At 42.1% G+C, this 23,908-nt stretch overlaps 1 protein-coding gene, 1 long non-coding RNA gene and 1 other non-coding gene across 21 annotated transcripts in view; 2 read left to right on the forward strand and 1 right to left on the reverse strand.

Annotated features, from left to right (window-relative positions):
* ANO4 (anoctamin 4) overlaps positions 1-23,908 on the forward strand; it is a 419,392-nt gene that overhangs the window by 265,588 nt on the left and 129,896 nt on the right. For 16 of the 19 annotated variants that reach the window (XM_081595415.1, XM_081595416.1, XM_081595420.1 and 13 more), the window contains one exon: positions 11,844-11,944. In XM_081595415.1, the coding sequence (XP_081451541.1) occupies positions 11,844-11,944 (101 nt within the window). Of the gene's footprint in view, positions 1-11,843; positions 11,945-15,415; positions 15,461-23,908 lie in introns of all 19 variants that reach the window. The other 3 variants (XM_081595414.1, XM_081595417.1, XM_081595431.1) reach the window with 1 other exon arrangement.
* On the forward strand, positions 9,872-9,944 carry TRNAG-GCC (transfer RNA glycine (anticodon GCC)). The gene has a single exon. It is a non-coding gene; the product is annotated as a tRNA-Gly (tRNA).
* LOC145546994 (uncharacterized) lies at positions 10,234-15,608 on the reverse strand. The gene is made up of 4 exons (XR_014083438.1): positions 15,432-15,608; positions 14,944-15,069; positions 11,439-12,033; positions 10,234-10,442 (listed from the first exon to the last, which is right to left on the reverse strand). It is a non-coding gene; the product is annotated as an uncharacterized LOC145546994 (long non-coding RNA).

The following is a 23,908-nucleotide window of genomic DNA, read 5'->3' on the forward strand; positions in this document are numbered from 1 at the left end:
GAAAAAATAAAAAGAAACAAAAAGGCCTTTTTAGAAATATATGCCCTCATTTTTCAGAGAAAACTTGAAGCCCAGAAAAGTGCAAGTCATTTGCCCAGTGACACACAGCTGAGTTGATGGCAGCCCCACTGAGAGGGGTTGAAATTGCTTAGCAATTACTCTGAACCCTTCAGCCCTCCAGAAGTGTACATTTCTCCATCTGTTTCAGAGGCTAGGTTCCAGATATACCAAAAAAACATTCTACCATCAGCTGTAAATTAGCAGCATGTTCTCCATGCATTCAGTAGCTATGGGAGGAAGAAGCAAATTCTTACAGAGTTACTTGCAATATGACCATGAAGCTTCAGAGCAATCATGCTTGATATTCTCCTCATTTTACAAATCAGGAAACTGAGGCTTATGAACTAGGAGCATGCCAGGAACACATGGGGAATGTGAGTGGCAGAACCAGGCTTCAAGTTTTTATTTTTTTTAACCTCTGACCTGACATTCATTCACAAACGTCATTAGGATATTTAAAGGAAACTGTATGTACTGTACCTTGGAGTTCAATGTATAACTAAGCATTTTTCAAAAAATAAAATGATGATGGAATTGAATCCACAAGAACATACATTCACGAGCGCCCCGTCCTCTTGTGAAGCAGCAGGTCTGAAGCCCAGCTGCCTTGGTGAGAATCCAGGCTCCCTCCTTCCTCGCCGTATGATCTTAGCCCAGATCTCTGTGCTTTAGGTCCTCTTCTGCAGTGAAACAGGATAATGAGGCTGATTGCCTCATAGGGTTGGTGTGAAGATGACGTTATTTAATGTCATTAAGTAGCATGTGTTACACTGTGTAACTGCTCCCACCTCTGCTGCTGCTATTTAGTTTTTCTCTGAGAGTCTTATCTGAGTTCCTAATTGGAAATTCATCTCTCCTTTTTGCCCCAGAATTTTGGGGGTTTGCTCTGTTCTCCTGACAGCATGGTTATGAGAGAGTGAAATCCTGCTAGTTTCCTGAGGGGATAGTGGAAAGAGGCAAGCGGCTACCCCAGTGTGACCCTTTGTGCTGAATAGATTGCATCATGGAGTGTCTTTATGCCTCGGGCCCTCATCCTTTGATTTCTGCCAGGAAGACACTTTCTGTGGGTAATGGAATGGCCTCCTTTCCCACGTCTTCAGGTTTCTGTTCAAATGTCACCTTATCAAAAGGCCTGTCCACAGCACTCTGTCTAAAATAGCATTTCCTTTTCACCGTTACTTTCTATTTCCCGCCCTTCTTTATTCTTCTTTGGAGCACACCCTCAGAAGTATCATGTGACTTATTTGTTGAGGGTTGTGTCCCCAGTAGAACTTGAGCTCTGTGAGGTGGTGGATTTGGTTTGTTTCATCCACAGCTATATGCCCAGCACCCAGGACAGTCCCTACACATAGCAGGCCCTCAGTGAAGCTTTGTGGATGACATGAGTGGATGAGTAGTGAATTGTTCAGTCATGTCCAACTCTTTGCAACCCCATGGACTGCAGCATGCCAGGCTTCCCTGTCCTTCACTATCTCCTGGAGTTTGCTCAAAACTCACGTTCATTGAGTCAGTGATGCCATCCAACCATCTCATCCTCTGTCACTCCCTTTTCTTCCTGCCCTCAGTCTTTCCCAGCATCAGGGTTTTTTCCCCATGAGTCGGCTCTTTGCATCAGGTGGCCAAGGTATTGGAGCTTCAGCTTTAGCATCAGTCCTTCCAATGAATAGTCAAGGTTGATTTCCTTTGGGATTGACTGGTTTTATCTCCTTGCAGTCCAAATGACTCTCAAGAATCTTTTGCAGCACCACGGCTTGAAAGCATCAATTCTTTGGTGCTCAGCCTTCTTAATGGTCCAACTCTCACATCTGTACATGACTACTATAGCTTTGACTATACAGACTTTTGTCGGCAAAGTGATGTCTCAGCTTTTTAACACACTGTCTAGGTTTGTCATAACTTTCCTTCCAAGGTGCAAGCATCTTTTAATTTCCTGGCTGGAGTCACCATCAGCAGTGATTTTGGAGCCCCAGAAAATGCTAAGTTACGGTTCATGTGATGAGATGCATGGTCAGCTGCAGAGACTACTGTGATTTCCAGGTAACCTTCTGCTGAATGAGTTTGGAACAGACTGTGTGATTCTAGTCCATGCTTTGCAGATGAGGAAACTGAGGGCAGAGAAGAGGCCAGGCTCCAATTCTAAGGGGCAGTCAGAGCCAGGACTGGGTGGTTTTTGACATGTTTTCACAGGTTGTTTTAATCTGTGTGGTAGAATAGCCCCAAAAGTTTGCAGCCCCAGGGATCATATTGTTTCTGTGTGGCCAGTGAGAAGTTCACAGTCAGAGAAGTTAGGTGACTCACCCAAGTTTGCAAGACAGGACCTGGCCCAGGCATTCTTTCCACCACAGAGCAGCATGTGGTTGGCTGTTGGCCAGTGATCACCTGACAAGTGACATCAAGGAGACTTCTAGAAAGTACCTAAGCCTAGGTCTCCTTCAGTCTTCTCTGCTCTAATGAAGTTTCAGCTCTTTTAAGACAGTTGTCTTCAAGGTTATGGGGATCATCTTTTGAGCTGAGGTGGCCTTTTTAATTTCGGCAGCCTCTTGCAGGGCCCCTAGTTGACTTTAGGGTACCCTGGGACTGACCTAGACCCATGGGAGCTATTTCCAAACAGACTCCTGTTTCCTTCCCTACTCACCTGTCCCCTGCCCCTGTTTGGCACAAATATAACCCCAGGATGCACTTGTATCTTAGATGAATCAAATGAGCTTAAAAGTGAGAGCAAGATGGCTTTCTGCGAGCCAGGCACTCACTCTGTGATGTCCATGGAAAGGAACATGTTCAGTTTTCACATGTAGCTGCTCCCTCCTCGTCCCTCCAGGCAAGCACTTCTTTGTTCCTAATGTTCCATCCTTATACTCTCATGGCCAAAATCTGGAAACCAGGTGGGAAGAAAGAAATATTGTTTCTCAATTAAAGCTTTAACTTTAAAACAGATTTTCAAATGCTCTAATGAATTTGCCTGTGATGCAGAAGATCTGGGTTCAATCCCTGGGTCAGGAAGATCCCCTGGAGAAGGAAATGGCTATCCACTTTAGTATTCTTGCCTAGAGAATTCCATGGACAGAGGAGCCTGATGGGCTACACTCCCTGGGGTTGCAAAGAGTGGGACACAGCTGAGCAACTAACACTTTCACTTTAATAATTCTCAAGCCTTCCTTCTTACCATTTAAAGAGTATTTTATGTGCATAAGGAACTAGCTAAGTACTTTGCATCCCTTAAACCCTATAGTCCTCAGAAGAACTCTGAAATAAGTGCTGCTGTTGTTCCCACTTCACAGATGAGAGAATTGAGGCTTACAGAGATTAAATACTTTGTTCAAGGTCACCAGCTACTAATAGCAGGTCTGGCACTTGACCGCTAACTTCAAAGCTGGGACTTTTAACAATTACACTACATGCTTTCTCCATTCTATTTTTCTTCAGTATCCAAAGAAAGGTTGCATATCATCATATAGCTCTTGTGTAATTCTACCCAAATTTCACATATAGTTTTTATCTCTGTGGCTTAGATATTAGCATCTCAGGGGCAGGAATGGTCTCATTTTTGTATAGCCCAAAGCCAGTTGCCTTATTGTAACATAAATGACCCTTCCCCAGCACAAGGCAAGTGATTAATAAACATGCAATAAATATTTGATGAAGAAATGATTAACCAAATCCTTTAAAATTGCTTTCCTTTCTCCTGCTACCTTTTAAAAAGGGCCACCATCCTGTTTCATTAGAACCCAATCAGCGAAAATGGACCTGAAATGAAAATAGATTGATAAAAATTTCCCAGAATAAAGTTTCTATGCCAGACGTGAGGTCTAGTCCATTTCTTCTGCATGAACACATATCCTCCATGTATGACTCTGTACATGATCATGATCTCATTCAGTCAAGCATCATAGGGTCAAACAAAACTCACAATTGCAGTGAGATTTTTCTTTGAAATCAGAGATGTGTGTGTGTTATGAGGGAGGGAGGGAGGTCCCTGCTGCATGTCCCATCTGGGGAAACCTGGGACATTGCCAGGGGTGTTCAGCACTGGAAATCCTAAGAGAAAGTGTAGGAAAACCACAGCCTCAGAACCCTGGGTACAGAGCCACTTCTCATCTCTTGATGAGATGTTCTCAGATAGCTGACAGCTCTCAACAGCGTGGACCAAGGGTGTTGTGTATGGGCTTCGTTCAATGGTTGGTGTGTGCTGTGTGGTAAAGAGGTATGCTGGAAGAGGGACATGGCGTAGTACCTGTGTGCCTGCCTCAAACACAGCTGTGACTCAGGAAAACCAGCTAGAACATGGATATTCCCAGCTTCCCTTCAAGGAACAAGCTAGACACCGTAAGAGCAAAGATCCCCCTCGGCTCTGCATTAGAATCAGGACCTGGCCATGGGCAGGGTAAGCAGGTGAAGGGGAGGTGGCTGCAACAGCAAGGCTGAGACTGGGGGCACTGCTGAACAAGGTCACCTCCACGCAGCAGCCCAGTATCTGCAGGAAGGGTGACCTAAACTGCCCCTGGCTTATCCAATGCCATTCATCACTTCATCCTTCTAGAATCCCATTTCTCCTGGCTTCTGCTTTGTCCCTCTCTTTGTTTCCCATCTCCTTCTCTGATGGCTCCCTCTCAGTCCTCTTTGATGGTTGCTTTCTCCTCTTCCAAACCTCTTAAGTGTTACTGTGCCCTGAGACTTGGTCCTTCCCGCTTTCCTCCAGTCTTTCCTTCGGTGATCTCATCAAGTTCTGTGCTTTTAAATATCAACTACATGCCTGCAATTCTCAGTAAGTCCCACCCTCTGAGAGCCAGACTCCTGTATCCATTTGCCTACTTCAACCTTCTGTGTAACTATCACCCAGGTACTTCAGGCATGCATATCCCAAAGTCAGCAACTTTCTTCTCCCTGTCCTCTGTATCAGTGAGTGGTAGTAACCATCCCAGTTTCCTGGGCAAAGCAACCTGCACAGGATTCTAAGACACTGGCTTTTTTCTCACTCTTCACTGGATCAATCCCAAATTTACCTCCAGGTAAATCTCAAGTCTGTCCATTTCTTTCCTGTGGTCATGTCCACATTCTGGTTCCAGCCACCGTCTTGTTTCACCTGGCCTCCTGGAGTAACTTTCCTAGTGAACTTTTCAGTCCTGTGTTCCCTCTAGGAATTCCCCATGGGTTACTCAGATTGTACTTTACTTTTTAAAAATATTTATTTATTTGGCTGCCCTGGGTCTTGGTTGTGGCACGCAGGATCTTCAGTCTTTGTTGAAACATGTGGGTTCTATAGTTGTGACAAGCAGGATCTTTAGTTGCAGCTGGCAAACTCTTTAGTTGTGGCATCTGGTTCCCTAACCAGGGATCGAACCTGGGTTCTCTGCATAAGAGTCCAGAATCTTAGCCATTGGACCACCAAGGAAGTCCCCAGGGTATATTTTCTGAAACAAGTGATGCCATCACCTCTCTGCCTTTAACCCATTGGTAACTTTGCGTTGACCTTAGAGAATAAAATCCAGACTCCTAACAGCATTGAACCTGGCCTGGCAGGGTCTGTTCCCAGCTCTTCTCTTCAGCCCTGTGATCAGGTATTCTCCCTGCCTCACACTTTACAGTGTCCAGTCACTGGAGGCTTTGGTTCCTGTGTTGTTTCTGATCTTGGGGTCTTCATACTTGCTATTCTCTCTGCTTGGAATGCTTTTCACTTGGCTTCTCCCATGGCTGGCATCCTTCTGACCTTTTGAATCTGAGGTTGGGTGTTACGCCTGCAGGGATCAAAGGGCTGATCTAAAGCAACTAAAGCAAGTACCCCACTTCTTCTGGCCTGCAGCACTATATTCTTATCTTTTTTACAACTTTTCATAACTTTAACTCATATGTTTATTTGTTGTTTAATGTCTGTCTCCAGACTGTAAATTTGGGTGACTGTAATATATCTAACCACCTGGCAGAGAACCTGATATGCCAGTTCAGTTCAGTCGCTCAGTCATGTCTGACTCTTTGTGACCCCATGGACTGTAGCACGCCAGGCCTCCCTGTCCATTAGCAACTCCCAGAGTTTACTCAAATTCATGTCCCTTGAGTCGGTGATGCCATCCAACCATCTCATCCTCTGTCGTCCCCTTTTCCTCCCGCCTTCAATCTTTCCCAGCATCAGGATCTTTTCAAATGAGGCAGCTCTTCACATCAGGTGGCCAAAGTATTGGAGTTTCACCTCCAGCATCAGTCCTTCCAATGAATATTCAGGACTGATTTCCTAATGGACTGGTTGGATCTTCTTGCAGTCCAAGGGACTCTCAAGAGTCTTCTCCAACACCACAGTTCAAAAACATCAATTCTTCGGTGCTCAGCTCTCTTTATAGTCCAACTCTCACATCCATACATGACTACTGGGAAAACCATAGCTTTGACTAGACAGACCTTTGTTGGTAAAGATCTCTGCTTTTTAATATGCTGTCTAGGTTGGTCATAGCTTTTCTTCCAAGGAGTAAGCATCTTTTAATTTCATGGCTGCAGTCACCATCTGCAGTGATTTTGGAGCCCAAAAAATAAAGTTAGCCACTGTTTCCATTGTTTCCCCATCTATTTGCCATGAAGTGATGGGACCAGATGCCATGATCTTAGTTTTCTGAATGTTGAGCTTTAAGCCAACTTTTTCACTCTCCTCTTTCACTTTCATCAAGAGGCTCTTTAGTTCTTTGCTTTCTGCCATAAGGGTGGTGTCATCTGCATATCTAAAGTTATTTCTCCCGACAATCATGATTCCTGATATGTAGTAGTCACTCAATGAATGTCTGATGAATGAATGAATGGATGTCCTTGGAGGAATATGTAGGGACTGTGGAGGGAAAGGAGATGGGCCTTGGGAACTTGACTTTCAGAATTTCTTCTGGTTTAGACTTGTAGTCAAAGGCTGGAAAATCCTTTTCAGGTAGTAGTTTCTTATTTGTCACATTCACAGATTGTAACTAGGTAACCAGTAGTGCTGTGTTCTTCCCCCCACCACCATTGTGCTATGGCCCTTCTTGGAGGGCTAACGTATTTTCGGATGTACTATGAGTACCTCACCTATTTTTTGCCATTTAATACAACTCAGCAGATAGCTGTTGCTATCATTACCCATTTTATAGTTGAACAGACTGAGGCACAGAGAGATTCAATAGCTTGGCCAGGATCACAGAGCTGGTAAGAGGTAGATATGTGAATATGTGCAGTTGAACCTCAGAGTCTACATTCCTATTGTAGCTACCTGTGTACATCCTACATTCCTGTTGTAGCTACCCACGTGGCTCTGTCCCTGTACTCTCTTCCGAATTGACCTTATCCAATCCCATGGATTTAAACATTGTCTCTCTCCTGGCCATATTTATTTTCTATCTCTGACTCAGACTGCTCCCCCAAGCTCCAGACATAGTTTGGTCTGGACTCATTTATCCACCCACAAGATGTCTTTTCATGGACATTAAGAACTTAATATGTCCTAAAGTAAGTTTGTGATGTACCTCCATGCCCCCACTCCCGAACCTTTTCTCCACCAGTGTCCTCTTTTCAGCCATTGTTTTGGGGGTCATGAGATGAAGAGATGTGTACATTTATGCATTTTTAAAAGGTGGATTGCTTGGGTTAGATAATGGCATGGTATTTATTTTTTTCCTTACGGTTACCTTATCTAACCTTCAAGGCAAAGACCACAATTTATATATCTTTGCATTCCCAGCATCTATACATAGATCATGTTCAATATGTTCTTGTTGAGTGAACAAGAAAGAAGGAAAGTTTTCTGTGGATCTTACCTTTTTCTATTCCAGGTGTTTTCCATGGTACTTTTAAATTTCTCCAGTCATTCTTTTAAGGAGATTTTCCAAACTCCTCTAAATGGTCATTTTTCTTCTCCCCAAGGTTCTAACCTAAGGGGGTTTTATTGTAGTATATGAATGAAACAACTCTGTTTCAAAAAAACCATTTTCATTTCTCTTCATTTTTGTACTTGCACACTTGGATTTATGTGGAAAGGAATACTTAATAAGAAGGAAAACCTATTTAGACCCAGTAGTATAATCATTCAGTACTCGAGAAAAAGAGTGATGTATGAACCATACAATTAGCAGTCATGTTTCACATTTATTTTTCTGAGCTGAAGTTCAGTTTCTCCTTAAAAACAGAAAATAATAAGCCCCATACACACTTAGACACAGGCATGCACACATGTAGACCCCGCCACACACATAACACATGAATAGACACCCATCATCATTCAAGGGAATTCAGTTAACATTTTTTTCAAGATTATCAAGATAATCTTAAATATAGCTTGATTTCCCCTCTTTGTTTGTGTAAACTGATAAAGAATTCAGAGATAATGTGTCTTCGATGAATGTAAAAGCCATGGATTCATTTAAACCTCAGAGTTTATCAGATAAAATGGACAAAGTCAAGGGATGTGGGTGGGGACTCAGATTTGAGTGAAATAAACTTTCAGTTTAGCTGTAGGTAAATTACTTAGTCTCTTTCCTTTTTTAAGAAATTAAAGCCTGTCTTACAAGTTTGAGAATAAAATGAGGTAATGTGTGAAAGTGCTTCTAAAATTATATAGCACTAAATATAATAATGTGATGATATAAATATAATGGGCTTTATAATCATTGTTATAATTGAAATAATTTAAGAAAATTTAATCATACTGAATGACTCAAAGCAGTTGCTCATTTATGTAGAGAATGGTTGAAATCCCACATTAGAATTTTAGTTGACTCAATATGTGTTCAGATAATGAACTGGCTTTTTCACATACAGAAGTATGGCACTTAGAACATGCCCTGAATGGGATATAGTATTGTATCCTCCCTAGTGTGTGCATATATTCATGGGAGATCTACAAAATGATTATTCTTGAGGTAGATTGTATATTTTCTGTAAAACTAGCAATCACAGTAATTCTGTGAAGAGAGTATATTCTAAGATTTCATGCTCTGAATCAAGGTGTGGTTGATTCTGTGAATCAGTCCCATGGCCATTTTGCCTTCTTTATTTTGCACAATTTTACTCTTACTCTCATGAGAAGATGAGAGAAGAAACAACAGGAAGTGAGAACCTTGTCAGAAAACTAGAGGAATTTAAAGAATTCCTAGTATCACCATGAAACCTCCCAAGTGAGGAAGCTGCAAAACCTTCCCAGACTCTAAAGCATATCATTTTTCTTTTTTATAATTTTATTTGGCTGTGTCAGGTCTTAGTTGTGGCATGCATGATCTTTAGTTGCAGCATATGAAGTCTTCAGTTGCAGCCTGTGGGCTCTACTTCCCTAACCAGGGATCGATCCTGGGCCCCCTGTATTGAGAGTGCAGAGCCATTGGACCACCAGGACCACTTCAGATACTGAAGTGTATCTTTAGTATAAACAAAAAGGCCCATTTTTAGGAAATATGGTATGTCTTCTGCTTTTTAACTTGGAAAACTATTATATGTGGAAAAACAAGTGGCATTCTTAAAGCACAAGGAGGTTCAACTGATTATCTTTGAGACCATCTCAGAGAGTGTGTGCGAGCCGTGTTTCTACATGTTCTTACACAGACATAGCCACCCATGACCTCATTCACTCTCTACCTGGCTACATGACTGTGAGCACTCAGTGTAGGGAAGTAGTAGGTTACTAAACAGTAAGAAGTTTGTGAAGAGACACAGCATTTAAGTGGTTGCTGGTGTGTTTGTTCCTTGGGTGAGTACCTCGTTTGCAAACAACAGCTACGTGGGCTCCAAGAGTCACCTCATCTTCATCACTTCCTGCTGCATAGGGCTCCCAGTTTTTACCTGGGCCAGGACTAACAGTTCACATTTCACCAGGGCTTCCCTGGTGGCTCAGTTGGTAAAGAATCTGCCTGCCATGCAGGAGACCCAGGTTCAATCCCTGGGTTGGGGAGATCCCCTGGAGAAGGAAATGGCAACCCACTCCAGTATTCTTGCCTGGAGAATCCCATGGACAGAGGAGCCTGGTGGGCTACAGTCCATGGGATTGCAAAGAGTCGGACACGACAGCAACTAAACCACCACCAGGCAAATATTGGTTGAGTGCTCCCTCTATAGCAGGAACTGTGGTGGGGCCAAAGGATTCAACCATGAATAACAGAAGCTTTCCTTGTTCTCAGGGGGCTTAAAGATAGGTATCTGCTTGTCCTACGTTGAAAGATAAAACCTTATTTCAGCCTGAACTGCCAGAAAATTTGACTTTTTTTTTCTAACCAATATCAGGGGTTCCCCTTCACCATTGTGCACTTGGATCCTGGCCCTCCTCCCCATGGGAAAGTCAGCATCACCAAAGTTTCTGAGAATGTTGTCATTGATACCAGTTTGCTTTTTCATAATATCTTGAGGCGTTCTTAGGCCTTAAATACAATATTTGTAAGCTCAGCAAGAAGACCCTGAATGAAAATACGAAAAACAAATTACAGTTGCCTTTCATCTGCAATGTAAAAACAATTCCCTACAGTGCAAATGTACCCCTGCTAAAGCATAAAGTTGAGGTTTTTTTGTCAGGTGTGTAAAAATATTGACTTGTGTATAGATACTGTTATAAGGAGAGTTCAGCCACAAAGGCCCAATACATCTTAAACTATGAAATTTTAAATTGATTTTCTTAAACTGTAAATACTTAAATGGTATGCAAATGGTATGCAGTTCAGGATGACCCTGTGTGAAAAAGATAAGGATAAATAATTGGCCATTTGGCTCATTTAAACTGCTCTGGCTTAACTGTTTCTCATCTTTCTTCCACATCCTTCCACAACTCAGCCCTCCTCCTGGGAAATGACTTCCAAAGGAAATCTCCTAATTAGGGGTGTCCCTGCCGCCAGAGGCACAGACCAAAACCTGTTGGGTAGTTAACGGAGTGTGAAGTCCTAGTTTTACGTCCCTAAATTCTGTGTTGATAAAAAGCCCCAAAGAAGGCAAAGATTTGGGGCCAAAGAGCATGGTCCTTTGAAAAAGCCTTGCTGATGCTGGCCAGATTTAAGACACATCTCTTAGTTCCCTTTATCCCCACCACCACCAACTATTGCTTTTGCCTGAATGATTGAGAGCATCTCGCTCTCCGTTTCACTGTGACTTTCCCTTATTCTTTATCTTCCATGCAGCAGCCACAGTGGTCTTTGAACACCTAAATCAAAATGACTTCCCCATGTACCTAGCATAAAGTTTAACTGTGTTGCTGTGGCCTGTGAAGCACTGCATACTAGCTCCTGCTCACCTTTCCAGCCTCTTCTCATGCCAGTCTCTGTGATTAATCCACCCCAGCCCCTCCACCCTCCTCCTTGCCCCTCCACTATAGGACATTTTAAGCTGTTTCCCAGCCTAGGGGCTTTGCACCCAGAACACTGAGCTTTTTACGCAGCTGGCTCCTTCTTTATATCTCAACTCACATGTCCACTCCTCAGGGAGGACTTCTTTTTTTGACCCTTTGTCCAAGGAAATGGGTATCCCACTCCAACTTTTTCTCCCAAGACTCTGATGTCTTCAGAACACTCAACTCTCTGAATCTCTTTCTCTTGTTAACTTGTTTTTGCCTGTTTTCTTTTGTATGTGTGTATTTGCAGAATGTAAATGCCATCCGTATCTCTTTTCTTCTCTGCTGGTTCTCCAGAGCGTGACACACAGTGACGTATTGATCGAATGGATATGTGCACACATAAGGACCCAGCTTATTGCTGACAAATGCCCTCCGATCTTAAACTCTGTACAAGTTCATGTGTTCTAAGTTCCAGTTCAACTGAAACCATAGGAGACTTGGATATACTTTTCAATTTAGTTTCTTTTTTCTGTTTCAGTCCTCTCTAATAAATAGTGACATTATCTTTGTGAAGTTGCATGCCCCATGGGAAGTGCTTGGAAGATATGCAGAACAAATGAACGTAAGAATGCCTTTCAGGTAGGTGTCAAAGTATTTCTCCCCCATTCTCTCTGCTGCTAGTGCACTCCTCTGTCGAAAGAAATAAAACCGAAATGCAGACTGGAACACTGTAAGAGGAGAAAATCCTTTAAATGTTTAGGAAGTGCAATAAGTAACTTCATGGCTAATAATTACTTCATGACTTTTTGTGAAAATGCCTGGCTAATGCTGTCCTTAGAAGGATAGACTGTTGAGAAAGACATATTTTCCAAGTGGCATTTTCATTTCCAAAGTGCCATTTTTAAAAACCCTGCTTCTTTGAATGGCCATATGTCAGGATCAGTGGTACAAGTCCTTACTGACTGGTCCCTTCCAGAAAAAAAAATAAAGTCCACTTCCATTGCAGCAAGTTCAAGAAATTTCAGGCAAATGTGGCCTTATTTTTTAAAATAACTATTTTTGCGTTTTAAGAGTCAAGTCATAAATACTATACAAACCACAACCATTGATATTTATTCCTAGGGGAATATAAAGTACTTTGCATGAATTTCTTAGTTATTTTAAAGGATTAATTTTCCTCCATCTCATAGTGAATATTCTTATATTCCCTATAGATTAAGAAAAAGTGATTGTTTGCTAGATAGAAATGAAATTAAGTATTAAATCTTAAATTATGAGTGCCAAGATATGTAGGAATAATAGAATCTCTTAAAAGAGGTGGAGGGGCATGGTACCAAGGACAGTTCTTAAGGGACAAAAGAGTTAAATACTTTCTATTTTTGGCTCACCATTTGCCAATATGACCAAGTTAGAGGGCAGAAATTAGGCAAACAGCCAATTCTAAAGTATAGCTCTTAATGAGCTGTGGAAAGTTATTGAGACAAAGAACCATCTACATTCTTAGAAATGAAGAGGTGCTAGGAACACATTTAGGGAAGGGCAATTTCCATTCATAAGCCTGTAATATATCTCCCTAGTGCATCTTATTTTCTTTGTTTATTAGTCTTTATGTCCTAATACAAATTCAAAATAGAGGCTGAGATTTCTACCATGTATTTTCCTTAAGGCAGAATTCTCAAAGGAATTGAGACTAAAGCAGTTCTAAATTTTTCACTTATTTTTGTATTTAAAATGTTACAAAGAAAATCTTGGAACCCAAGGATTTTAAAAATTATATATATATATGTAAATTATGTAATATAAGTAATCATTGAGAGAGAAGGAATACCAATTTTGTTTCCATCAACAGTTGTTTGCACAACTAGTAATTTATCAATGTGAATTAATGCTGTGTCATATATAAGGACCAAAAGGAAAATAAGCCTATGCTTAGATAGAGTCATAGATCAGACCAACAGCTTAAAGCCAACAGAGCTTAAAAAGTCTACCTTTTGATAACAGTAAGGTAGTAAAACCTAGGGAAACTGACATGGCCCTGCCCTCCAGCCCAGTCCCCAGTAGCAATCTCATAAAACCTTCTGCCAGAACACACTTCTCAAGCAAAGAACTCAAGAAGATTATGAAAACTTGATGTGATGCACAGCAAGTTCCCTTAGTAGCTGGAAGTATCTCATCTCTGAAGGGCCTGGCTGTATCATAGATAACACCTCTGTGCGCTCATTACATAATAGCAGAAAAGTGCCACCTGCAAGCAACATGAATACTTCTCTCATGCAGCATTCAGAGAATGCGATCCAGGCAATAAAATGAAAGCCATAACAACTGTGAATAATAATTTTACATGATAAGAAATCCTGCAGGACAACATTTTAGGAGGAAATACTGTTAACGAGTGGCCATGAGTTGGCCTTATTAATGTTGATGTGATTTTACCTCAGCATAGCTTCACTTGATACAATTTGGTGCATTTAAAATTTACGTTACCTTTTTATCCAGCGTGTATTTCCAAAAGAGGATTTGTTCTGACATATCAGTTCAACAAAGTGTTCAAATATCAGTTTGGACATTAAAATGCCTCCAAGAATCTTACGTTTATTATTTTCTATAGACTGTACTTCTGAATCCCAGGTTTAGTCTCCTTGGATTTTTGTTTCTATGATATTTAAAAGGAAGTTGAGGAATAGATTTCTTGTGGGAAATGGTCACTAAAACCTGCTTTTGCTAAATACCTGTATTGGTGATGGACAGGGAGGCCTGGCGTGCTGTGGTTCATGGGGTTGCAAAGAGTCGGACATGACTGAGCGACTGAACTGAACTGAATAGATAGTACAGAGTGTTCACATAGACCTCCTCTCACCCCGCTTACAGCTTCCTTACTATTGTACCTTGCATTAGTGTGGTTTATTTGTTACAATTGATGGACAAGTATTGGCACATTGTTACTATCAGCAGGTTAGCATGCTCTGTCATGACAGTGTTTGTTTTAGTGGTCCATAGTTTAGGATCCACTTCTCGTCTTGTACAGTTCTGTGGGTTTTGACATTTCATAGTGCCATATATCTCCTATTATGGTATTATGCAGAGTAGTTTCACAGCCCTTGAAATCCCCTTTACTCTATCCCTTCTCCCCCCAGCCCAGACCCCTGGCAGCCTCTGATTTTTCTATTGTCTCTATAATCTGCTTCTTTATAACATGGGACATGTGTTTAAGTTTTCACAGATATGCACAATAAGTTTTGGTGTATAAACTTCCCATTTTCTCTAATATCTTAGTTCAGAATCCGTGCAAACTATTCATTCATTTGTACCCATTGGTTGAAGTCCAAACCACAGAGAGATTGCATTTTTAAAAGTATCTAATGCATGTGTTCTCCCTTCACACTATACTCAGAATTTGCATTTGTAATACTTTTTATATGCAGGTACATAGAAGTACAACAGACCCCTTAATAAGTCTGATTTTTAAAAAGATTTTTTCCGGGATTCCTTGGTTTACCTCTATAATTAACAATATACAAGGGCCAGGGGTTAGACAGTAGGTGCTAGTGTGGTTATTTGCAGCAGGCTGTTGATACTTATTTGTTAGTGTCCTTCCCATACTGGTTGTAAAAACATATATATAATTTATATTACCTTACCTTTGCCTGTATCAGGTGACAGAAGCATTCTCTAAACTTTAAGTGCTGTAGAAATATGTGTTAATATAATAGTGTGCCTGTTAAATTATGTATGTTGTGAGCAGGCTGGCAATCTATCTCTGTATCCTGAAAAAAAAAAAAAAAAAAAGCTGACATCAGCCGAATTCATACAAATACCAGTTGCTCCAAATTACTGCTCTGCACAGGTTCTATAGGCGAAGAGCAAGAGTGAAAAATGATGGTAACAAGGAGAGGAAGCAATGTCAATAGAAACTATTTCATACGATTTCATGAGTCAAAAATGCATGCCCTGCGTTCCCACTACATTTCTCACTGTTAATCTCTTTTTAGTTTTTTCTTCTTCACCTCTTACAGGCTTCTATCTTCAATCTCCTTTCCTTCCTTGCTAGTTCAAACTGTAACTGACGATGGGTTTTCTTCTCGACTGGCTTCATTTTTGCTGTTCTTCCAGGAGAAAAATCTATTACCTGCCCCGCCGGTACAAGTTCATGAGCAGGTTAGTAGCATGTTCCGTCACGATGGTGTTTGTTTTAGCTGTTGTCCTGTGTGCTCCAACAGTGACAAGGAAGACAAGCTGGGGAGGAGGGGCCTTTGTCCCATGGGAGAGCTGGTTGCTGCACCAAAAAGAGCTATTTCAAGTTAGCCTGGGTTGGGGAGTGGGAAGCAAAGATGGAAATTTTCCTCTTAGAGTCTTCCCTGTGATTTCTCCACACTTGGGAGGAAGAATTTATCTGCAGGTCTGTTGAGGCTGCGTTTAAGAGGTGAGGGATCCCCATTCTATTAGACAAATTCCCAGAAAGCCCCACTGTTTAGAAAGCATCTTTGGTCTGAATGTCACTTTTTCCCCCATGCAAATTACTTCCCTCCACTATATATAACTTGAAATCCAAGGGCAGACAGTAACCCTCTCAGGTGGCTCCTGATCCTTCCATGGGTAGTGTCCTCCTATGTTAATAATATTTTGTTAATAAAGTATGCAGATATATTACCTTACTCAGAAGCCCTCCTACCCTCTTTTTTTAACCCCTCCTCCCCCAAAATCCTACTGGATGAGGACCGCCTTTACTGTGCTATATTGCCTTCCTAAGCTTATTTCACCTTGGTTTTTGAGAAGTTGGGGATGAAGGGGGGATTTCAGTATGTCCTTTGATTTGATTCCATGGTCATCATTGGCAATCTAACTTCAAATTTTTAATTGGTCTTATGTAATCATGCTCCCTAAGCTGAGCTGATAGTTAAACAACTTGGAAACCATTACATTTGTCTGAAAATCTTTAGAGTTCAATTCTGTGAGATTTAGCACTCAAGTTCACTCTGCTTCTGTTCAGTGCAGAAGGATAAATAGAAGAATAGTTGATACAGTTTAGTGGGTTTAATCAAGTACATGTGTGCTTGACAAAATATGACATGAAAATGGGCATTTAAAGAAACTAAGGTGTGCTTTCCAAAAATTTTCCTGAGAAGCATCCTTATTAGCAATTCTTTCATCAGATGGTTGCCATGGCATTTGGATTCACCAGGCAGAAATGAGTCCCTTGTCACATAATGATCTTCTACAAAAACTTCATGCACACTTTAGCCTATTTCAGTAGTTCTCAGACTTTAGCCAGCAACAGAGTCACCTGGAGGGCTTATTAAAACTCAGATTGCTGGGTCTGTGCTACAGCCTATGATGTAGGCACTCCACCTGGAAGGTATATGCAGGCATCCAATTCTGTATTTCCAGTGCCTCGCATATAGTAGGTGGGACAAATGAATGAACGAATCTTCATATACATGTGTGAGGATTTGCAGAGGGAAAATAAGGCCACAAAGAAAAGCATAGAAAAACCAGGACTTCCTGAAGCATCAGACACAGATCGGGGACTGAAACATTGTTCGCACTGTGAGGAAGAGGTGAGCAATGAGGGCTTGAAAGAAAATGGTGATTAAATGACCCATATAATCTCAAGGTTGGATGGGATATCAAATGTCATCAAGTCCAACCACTCACTGGCTGTTGAACCTCTGTTATAGCATCAGCCAACCTGTGTTTAAACATGTCTAGAGACAGGGAATTCCTGAACCCATCTGTGAACACCTGACTTAGAAAGTGCTTCCTTAAAACAAGTCATAATCTCTGTCTCCTTGGCTTTCACTCTGTGACACTCAGATAGTACTCCTGCTCCCTGCAGAGCCAAAAAATAATCTACCAAGTAAAACAGCAAAGTATATGAGAAAGATTGGAGGAAAGTATAGGCAAAAGGACTTAGCAGGTATTTGGAAAACAAGAAATGGTGGAGAGAAAGAGGTTTCTGTATTAAGGGATTGGGAGGCAGAAGAAGAGTGGAAGTTCAGGGAGATACAGATGTGGTAAGATGGGTGTTGATTTTTTATCTGACAGTTCTGTATTATGACTCACAGTAGGTCTTTGAGGTAATTGGTGTCACAGTTGGTCTTTGAGGCTTTTGAAACTGATGGCAAAGCAGTTGAAGCTAAAGGTAAAGCCAGAGAATACAATTGGAGAGGTGAAGCTCCCCTGGCTCAGGTCAGCCATCACGACCTGAGCCAGAGAAGTGGGTGGAGTTTCCCAGGGAGCGATGTATGGAGTGAAGAGAAGAGGGCCAGTAGCAACTGCTTGGAAAAATCTGCTTTAGGGAGACAGGAAGAGGTGGGGGAGAATGAAAAGGAACAATTCAAGAAGTAGAAGGGGGACTGGGGAGAGCAGTATCAAAGGTACCATGTACAATTTCCCATAAGAAGGGGTTTTCTTCAGTGATGAACAATGAGAGATGAGAATTGATTTTTGGTCACCTTGGTAACCACCATGCTAGCAGTCTCCATGGAATGGTGGTTCTCAAACTTTCGCATGTGTCAGGATCACTTGCAGGGCTCTTTCATACTCAGATTGATGGGTACATCCCCAGACATAAGGTTCAATAATTTTTACTTCTATTAAGATCCCCAGTGATGCTGATGTTGCTGGTCTGGAACTAGTACATTTTGAGAATGATGATTGCAGAGAGGAGAGTGACAGAAACCAAATTATAGCTGGTGGAGAACAGAGGGGGTCCTGATGAATCAGAAAGTGAGGGCTTACTGCCGCATTGTTAAGGTTTGCGATGAGAAAGGAGAAAGCGGATGAGGTGTAGAACAGGAGCAAGAGGAGGAAGGCAGAGGGGGCTGTGCCCATGTCACTCATCGCATGTTCTCTGTGTGTGTAGAAGGGAGGTTGTGAATGAATAAGAGCTTGGGAAATCCTTGTTTCTTGAACTGGAAGAACAGCTTACTAAACACTAATTTTTGTCCTGGAAGAGTGGATGCTACTTAGGCGCATACATGACAACCATAGAAGAATTGTCCTTAAAAGGCACCCGCAGGCTCTGGGTCAAAATAAAGGGAAAAAAAATCCCAATTCTGGTTGTATGACACGTTGATTCAGAATGGCCTCTTGAGATAAGCCTTACTGCTGACCGCACAGGATTAAATTTAGGATATCAGTGTGGTGGTCTTACTTATTGAAGTCTGTGTGAATTTTTAAATGCAGTTTGTCAGAAAATTTTGTATCTACTATAACTCTTCACCTCAGGACTGGCTGATTTAAATGATGAAAAATAGGTGTCTCTGTAGCCAGAGATGACATTCCAAATTGCAGGGCATGTCTGTAACTTGTTATCCTAGTCATACACCAGTAGTAAAATATTGACTTCAATATTCTGAGATCCTCATGCCATCCTAAATATAGATACTTAATTTAGCTTTTAGTTTCATTCTTCCAAATGATATTTTACTTCATTAATCCACAAAAGCACCCTGGAAACAAACCTACCTCGTTTCAGAATAAGGGAAAATAATTAAAAATTATAAAGTTTCTCAGCAGGCATAAAAATAAAGCATCATTTTCACAAATATCTTTGTTTGTGAAAAGTCACCTGACACCATGAAGCACACTCATATAATTCAGATATGTATTTTTGGAGGAAGTGCTCTTTTTATGCACTAACTTGGTCTATTAAAGGATGCTTTGACACTTACCTTTGAGCAGACTTAGAGATATTGCACATTACCTATCTAGTCAAGAAAGGAAATTTATCACTGTTCTTCTGCCTTATTTTATTTTTACTTTCACCAAATAGTATGAATATAGCCTGTAAAAGATATGCTTACAAAGTAATAAATCTGATGATTGTGGGTGACTGGTAGCTGAAGTCTCATTACTACTCATTCTTTTTTCCTCCACGCCCCCATACACATCCTGACTGATGTTCTCCTTTGTGATGCTTGGCAGAATGAACACGTGTCCCTGCTGTGTTATACACTCAGTGCCTTCGCGATCTTATCAGATGAGTATACAGGCAACATGACAGAATGGCTTGGATATTTCCATCCTCATCTTAAAAAATTAATATTCGTAAATGTTCCAAAACCTTTGGACTCTACTAGAAGATACTTTGGAGAAGGCAATGGCACCCCACTCCAGTGTTCTTGCCTGGAAAATCCCGTGGACGGAGGAGCCTGGTGGGCTGCAGTCCATGGGGTCGTGAAGAGTCAGACCCAATGGAGTGACTTCACTTTCACTTTTCACTTTCATGCATTGGAGAAGGAAATGGCAACCCACTCCAGTGTCCTTGCCTGGAGAATCCTAGGGACAGGGGAGCCTGGTGGGCTGCCATCTATGGGGTCGCACAGATTCGGACACAACTGAAGCGACTTAGCAGCAGCAGCAGCAGCAGAAGATACTTAAGCTCTGCCCCAATTAGCAACTTCGTGACCTGAAAGAATGGCATTAGTTTCTCAAGATCCCTAACTCCTATCTGAGGAGAGACTGCTCATATAGGGCACTTGGCTGTAAGAAGAGGAAAAAGAAATGCGAGCCTCTATTGTCTGTTATTCATCCAGGAGGGCTTCATTTCCTGCAACATAGGCCTGTGTATAGTGCCTCCATTACATTTTTAAAAAGCTCATCTGTTGTGCTCTCTGGGCATATTATCTCTGAAAATGCAATCTAACTGTTCAAAACCTGATGCTATTATTATAGTATTCTGATCTGGGAAAAAGCAGGTGTCTCTGAAGTCACCTGTTTCAATTAATTCAGCCTAATTGAGTTTTCTTTAGTACAAACTCCCTCCTGGGTTGTTAGTGGCTCGAGAAAAGGGCCCTTGTTTTCTGATTCTTCAGGGTGTACCCTCCATATCCAGGCTGGGACTCTGTGTACAGCCGGTAATTTATAAAGGCCTGCAGACAGGTTTATCGGTTAGGGGTGAAGTTCTCTGCATGCGGCCTTTTCTGTAATCACCACAGTCTCCCCTTCACCACTGAGGAAGCTGCGGTCAAGGTATTTTAACCAGAACCTTTCCAAGGCACAGCCCAGCAAAGGTGGGAGATGTGTGCCCACTAGTTTGTTTTTACTTAATTAATTAATGTTTGGCTGCACTGGATCTTCATTGCTGCAAACGGGTTTCTCTAGTTGCCGTGAGCAGGCTTTTCACGGCAGTGGCTTCTCTTGTTGTGAAGCATGGGCTCTAGGTGCCCAGGCTTCAGTAGTCATGGTGTGTGGGCTCAGTAGTTGCAGCTCATGGGCTCTGGAGCATGTGTGCCTCTTAGTTTGTGCTTATGCTCCGCTGCCAGCTCCTTCCAGCTATCCAAAACCTCACTTGTCATGAACTGGTCTTTGGGGGAGGACCCCAAATTTACCATCAGAACAACTTTCTTAAGAGAGTGACTCACCTTTTGGTCTAGATGCTAACTTGACAAGTCAAGTCCACAAATACTCAAGCGGATGGTCCATCTTTATTGATTTGCCTATGTAGTCTGTGAGAGGGCTTTTGCTCAGTAAATGGCAGAGATGGACCAAAGTGACACTGTATCCAAGCAAAATCAATGCTCCATCATTAAACCGACATTTTATCTTTCTCCTGTCAGAGGAGACTTTATTAAGTAAGCCCTACTCCTCTATTGAAGAGACAAATGAGATGCTTTCTGGTTAGCTGGTTTCTCAACTTTTCAGCTCTAAGTAAACTTCAGGATCACTTGTTCAGGGATGTTTGTGAGACATGGGAGCACAGACCTCAATACGTAAGGGAAGATCATGGCTTTTGAATGTCTATTGAGAACTTGGTCAACAAAAGTTCATTGTCGTCATCATTTTCTTCATCCTAGAAACCACCGCTTAATTGAGCATTTTGTCCAGCCAAGGCATTGTGTAACCGCTTACGCATTATCCTTACCAGTTCTATCTGTAATAGGTGTGTTAGGCCAGAGAGGCTTAGTCCCTTGCCCAGCATGGCACTCACCACTTTTGAGCTGAGCAGTGAGAATGTTAATCCATTTCTTGCTGACTCCAGAGTCATCATTCTATACAAAAATTTATCCATTATGCTTTGTGAAAAGGAAAGCTCTTTATTAACTCAAGGCTTGTTTGAAATGGTATAGCCAAGATATGACCTCTAAAGTCACCAGCAACATATATTAGAGAGCATCTGATTGATCATTTTAAAGACAAGGATACTAAGGCCCTGAGAGGATAAAAGGTCTGTTCCAGACCTCTAGCTTGAATCTCATGCTTTCCAGCCTGGTGTCTTTTGCACTGTGTGTCTTTCCTTGGCAAGATGGAAGGGGATCCTCACTGATGTCTGAGTGGCACAGTTTGGGGACAGGAGTGGGTTTGTGGAAGAATGGACGTTAGTCATGCAGCCACGGAGGGACAAACTCTTGTTCCCAGAGCCACTTACCTAGGAGTTAGGGACAGAGTGTGGAGCATCAGTCTCAGCCCATGGGAACCTGGCCAGCTGAGGTCTGGGGAAGATGGGATCAAGGCTGTTTTGAGAGGTGTGGTAGTCTCCCATTGCTTTTATGACACATCCCCAGACAAATGTATTATCTCAGTTCTGTGAGTCACAAGTCTGGGTGGGGAGAGGTTTCATCTGGTTTCTCTGCTCGGGGTCTCACAGGCTGAGATCAAGGTGTCAGCCAGCCAGCTCTTCTTTGGCGGCCCCTGGGGAGAACTGGCTTCCAGGCTCATCCAGGTTGCTCGCACAACTCAGCTCCATGCTGTTGTCGGACTGGGGTCTCCATTTCTTGGCTATTAACCAAAGGTCTTTCTCAGCTTCTAGAGGCTTCCTGGTACCCCCCTGGCTCCTGGCCCCCTTCACCTCCAAAGCCAGCTCTGGCCAGTTGAGTCCTTCTCACACTTTGAATCTCTCTGACCTCATTTAGGCCTCATCTCTCCTGTCTTCAGCCAGAGAAAGTTCTCTGCTTTTAAAGGGCTTAGTGATTAGATGTGCCCACCTGAGTAATCCAGTATGCTGTCCATAATTTAAGACCCAGCTTACATCTGCAAAGTCCCTTTACTATGTCACACTCATATTCACAGGTTCCAGGATTAGGGTGCCAGCATCACTGGGGGTGGAGGGGGGCATTCTGCCAAGCAGAGGAGGCTACAAACTGCCACTTTTGAGCATTCTGTTCTCTCATTGTGAGCACACAGCCTGGACTGGCATGTGTGATGGGACCAGAACAGTCCATTCTTTGTCTTCCTGCTTCTGCTCAGGCTGCCCAATGAAGGCTGGTTCACACCCTCAGGGGTTATTTTTAAGCTATTTTTGAATATATCTCCTTTACCATAGTGTTTCAAAAGCCTACTCACTACCTCTCCTTTCCATCACTTTACATTAACCTCTGTGGTCTTCAAAGAGTTATTAATAACCCTGCTCTCTGCTTGGCAGTTTCTCCAAAGCATTTCATGCACGTCCTCTTTTATAAGCCTCCTAGCAACTCTGTGAGGTCAGTGAGATGATGATGATGGTGCTGATCCCATTTAAAAACTCTGGAAAAATAAGGCTCAGAAAGGTGAGTGATTTTGTGGAAGGTCACATAGCTGATAAGCAGCAGAGCCAGGATTTCGGCATCCCAAGGGCAAATCCCAGCTCCTTTCCATCACGCCAAGCAGTCTACCCTCACTTCCTTCTCCTCTCTCCTCATTTTTCACTTTTATACCCTGGTCATCTCTCCCTCCATCTCCAAATTTCACTTAAATAGTGGTGCCCCAAGAGTGTTGTGGAAAGCTGCCATTTCATTCCCTGAATTTTTACAGCTTTGTTTTTCTCCACATTGAGCACTGTATCCATCCGGGTTAAATTCGTAGTCAATGCACTCAGAGCCCAGATTCCATGAGAATGCGGATTTCGCAAAGTGTAATCCGACTAGTGCTGCAGACTGGAGGCGTGTAGGAGGTGAAAGCTCTATTATGGAAAACCTCTGGACCAGGGTCGTCTTTTGTGAACAACTTTCAAGGCAATCAGATGAAAGAAAGCCAAGAGCCGCAGGGAAGCCCACCAGCTTAACCTAGGAAGTTGCATTTAACGACTAAATCATTGAACTTGGGCAAGTGATAGATGCTCATGATGCATAACTAACTTTGAATTGAAAAGCTGAAGGACAAAACTGTTAAGAGGCAAGCTGGTTACTCAAATTCTTGTCTTTGCAGGAAAAAGAAAAGGTAGTAATAATAGCCATGTTTACTGTGCACTGACACCATTCTGGAGGTTTTATGTACATTTTGATCATTTAGTCATCACAGTCCTATTGAGCATCATTATCATGCCCATTTTACAGATAAGGAAATTTAGGCATGGCAAAGTTAAATAACTTACCCAGGGTCACACAGCTAATATTTTCAGAGCCAGGGTTTGAATCTAGGCACTCCAGCCTCAGAGTTCATGTTCTCAACCACTGTGTCATATCACTTTCTGAGGCTTACATCTCACTATATTTAAGTGTCTATAAAAAGATAATGGGGCTTCCTTGGGTCAGGAAGATCCCCTGGGGAAGGGAATGGCTACCCACTCCAGTATTCTTGCTTAGAGAATTCCATGGATAGAGGAGTCTGACGGGCTACAGTCCATGAGGTTGCATCAAGTCAGACATGACTGAGTGACTAACACTTTCACTGCTACTGAAAAGATGA

This window comes from Giraffa tippelskirchi, chromosome 4 (assembly GCF_054371585.1).
Source record: "Giraffa tippelskirchi isolate mGirTip1 chromosome 4, T2T-mGirTip1v1.2.pri, whole genome shotgun sequence".
NCBI classification, from domain to species: Eukaryota; Metazoa; Chordata; class Mammalia; order Artiodactyla; family Giraffidae; genus Giraffa; species Giraffa tippelskirchi.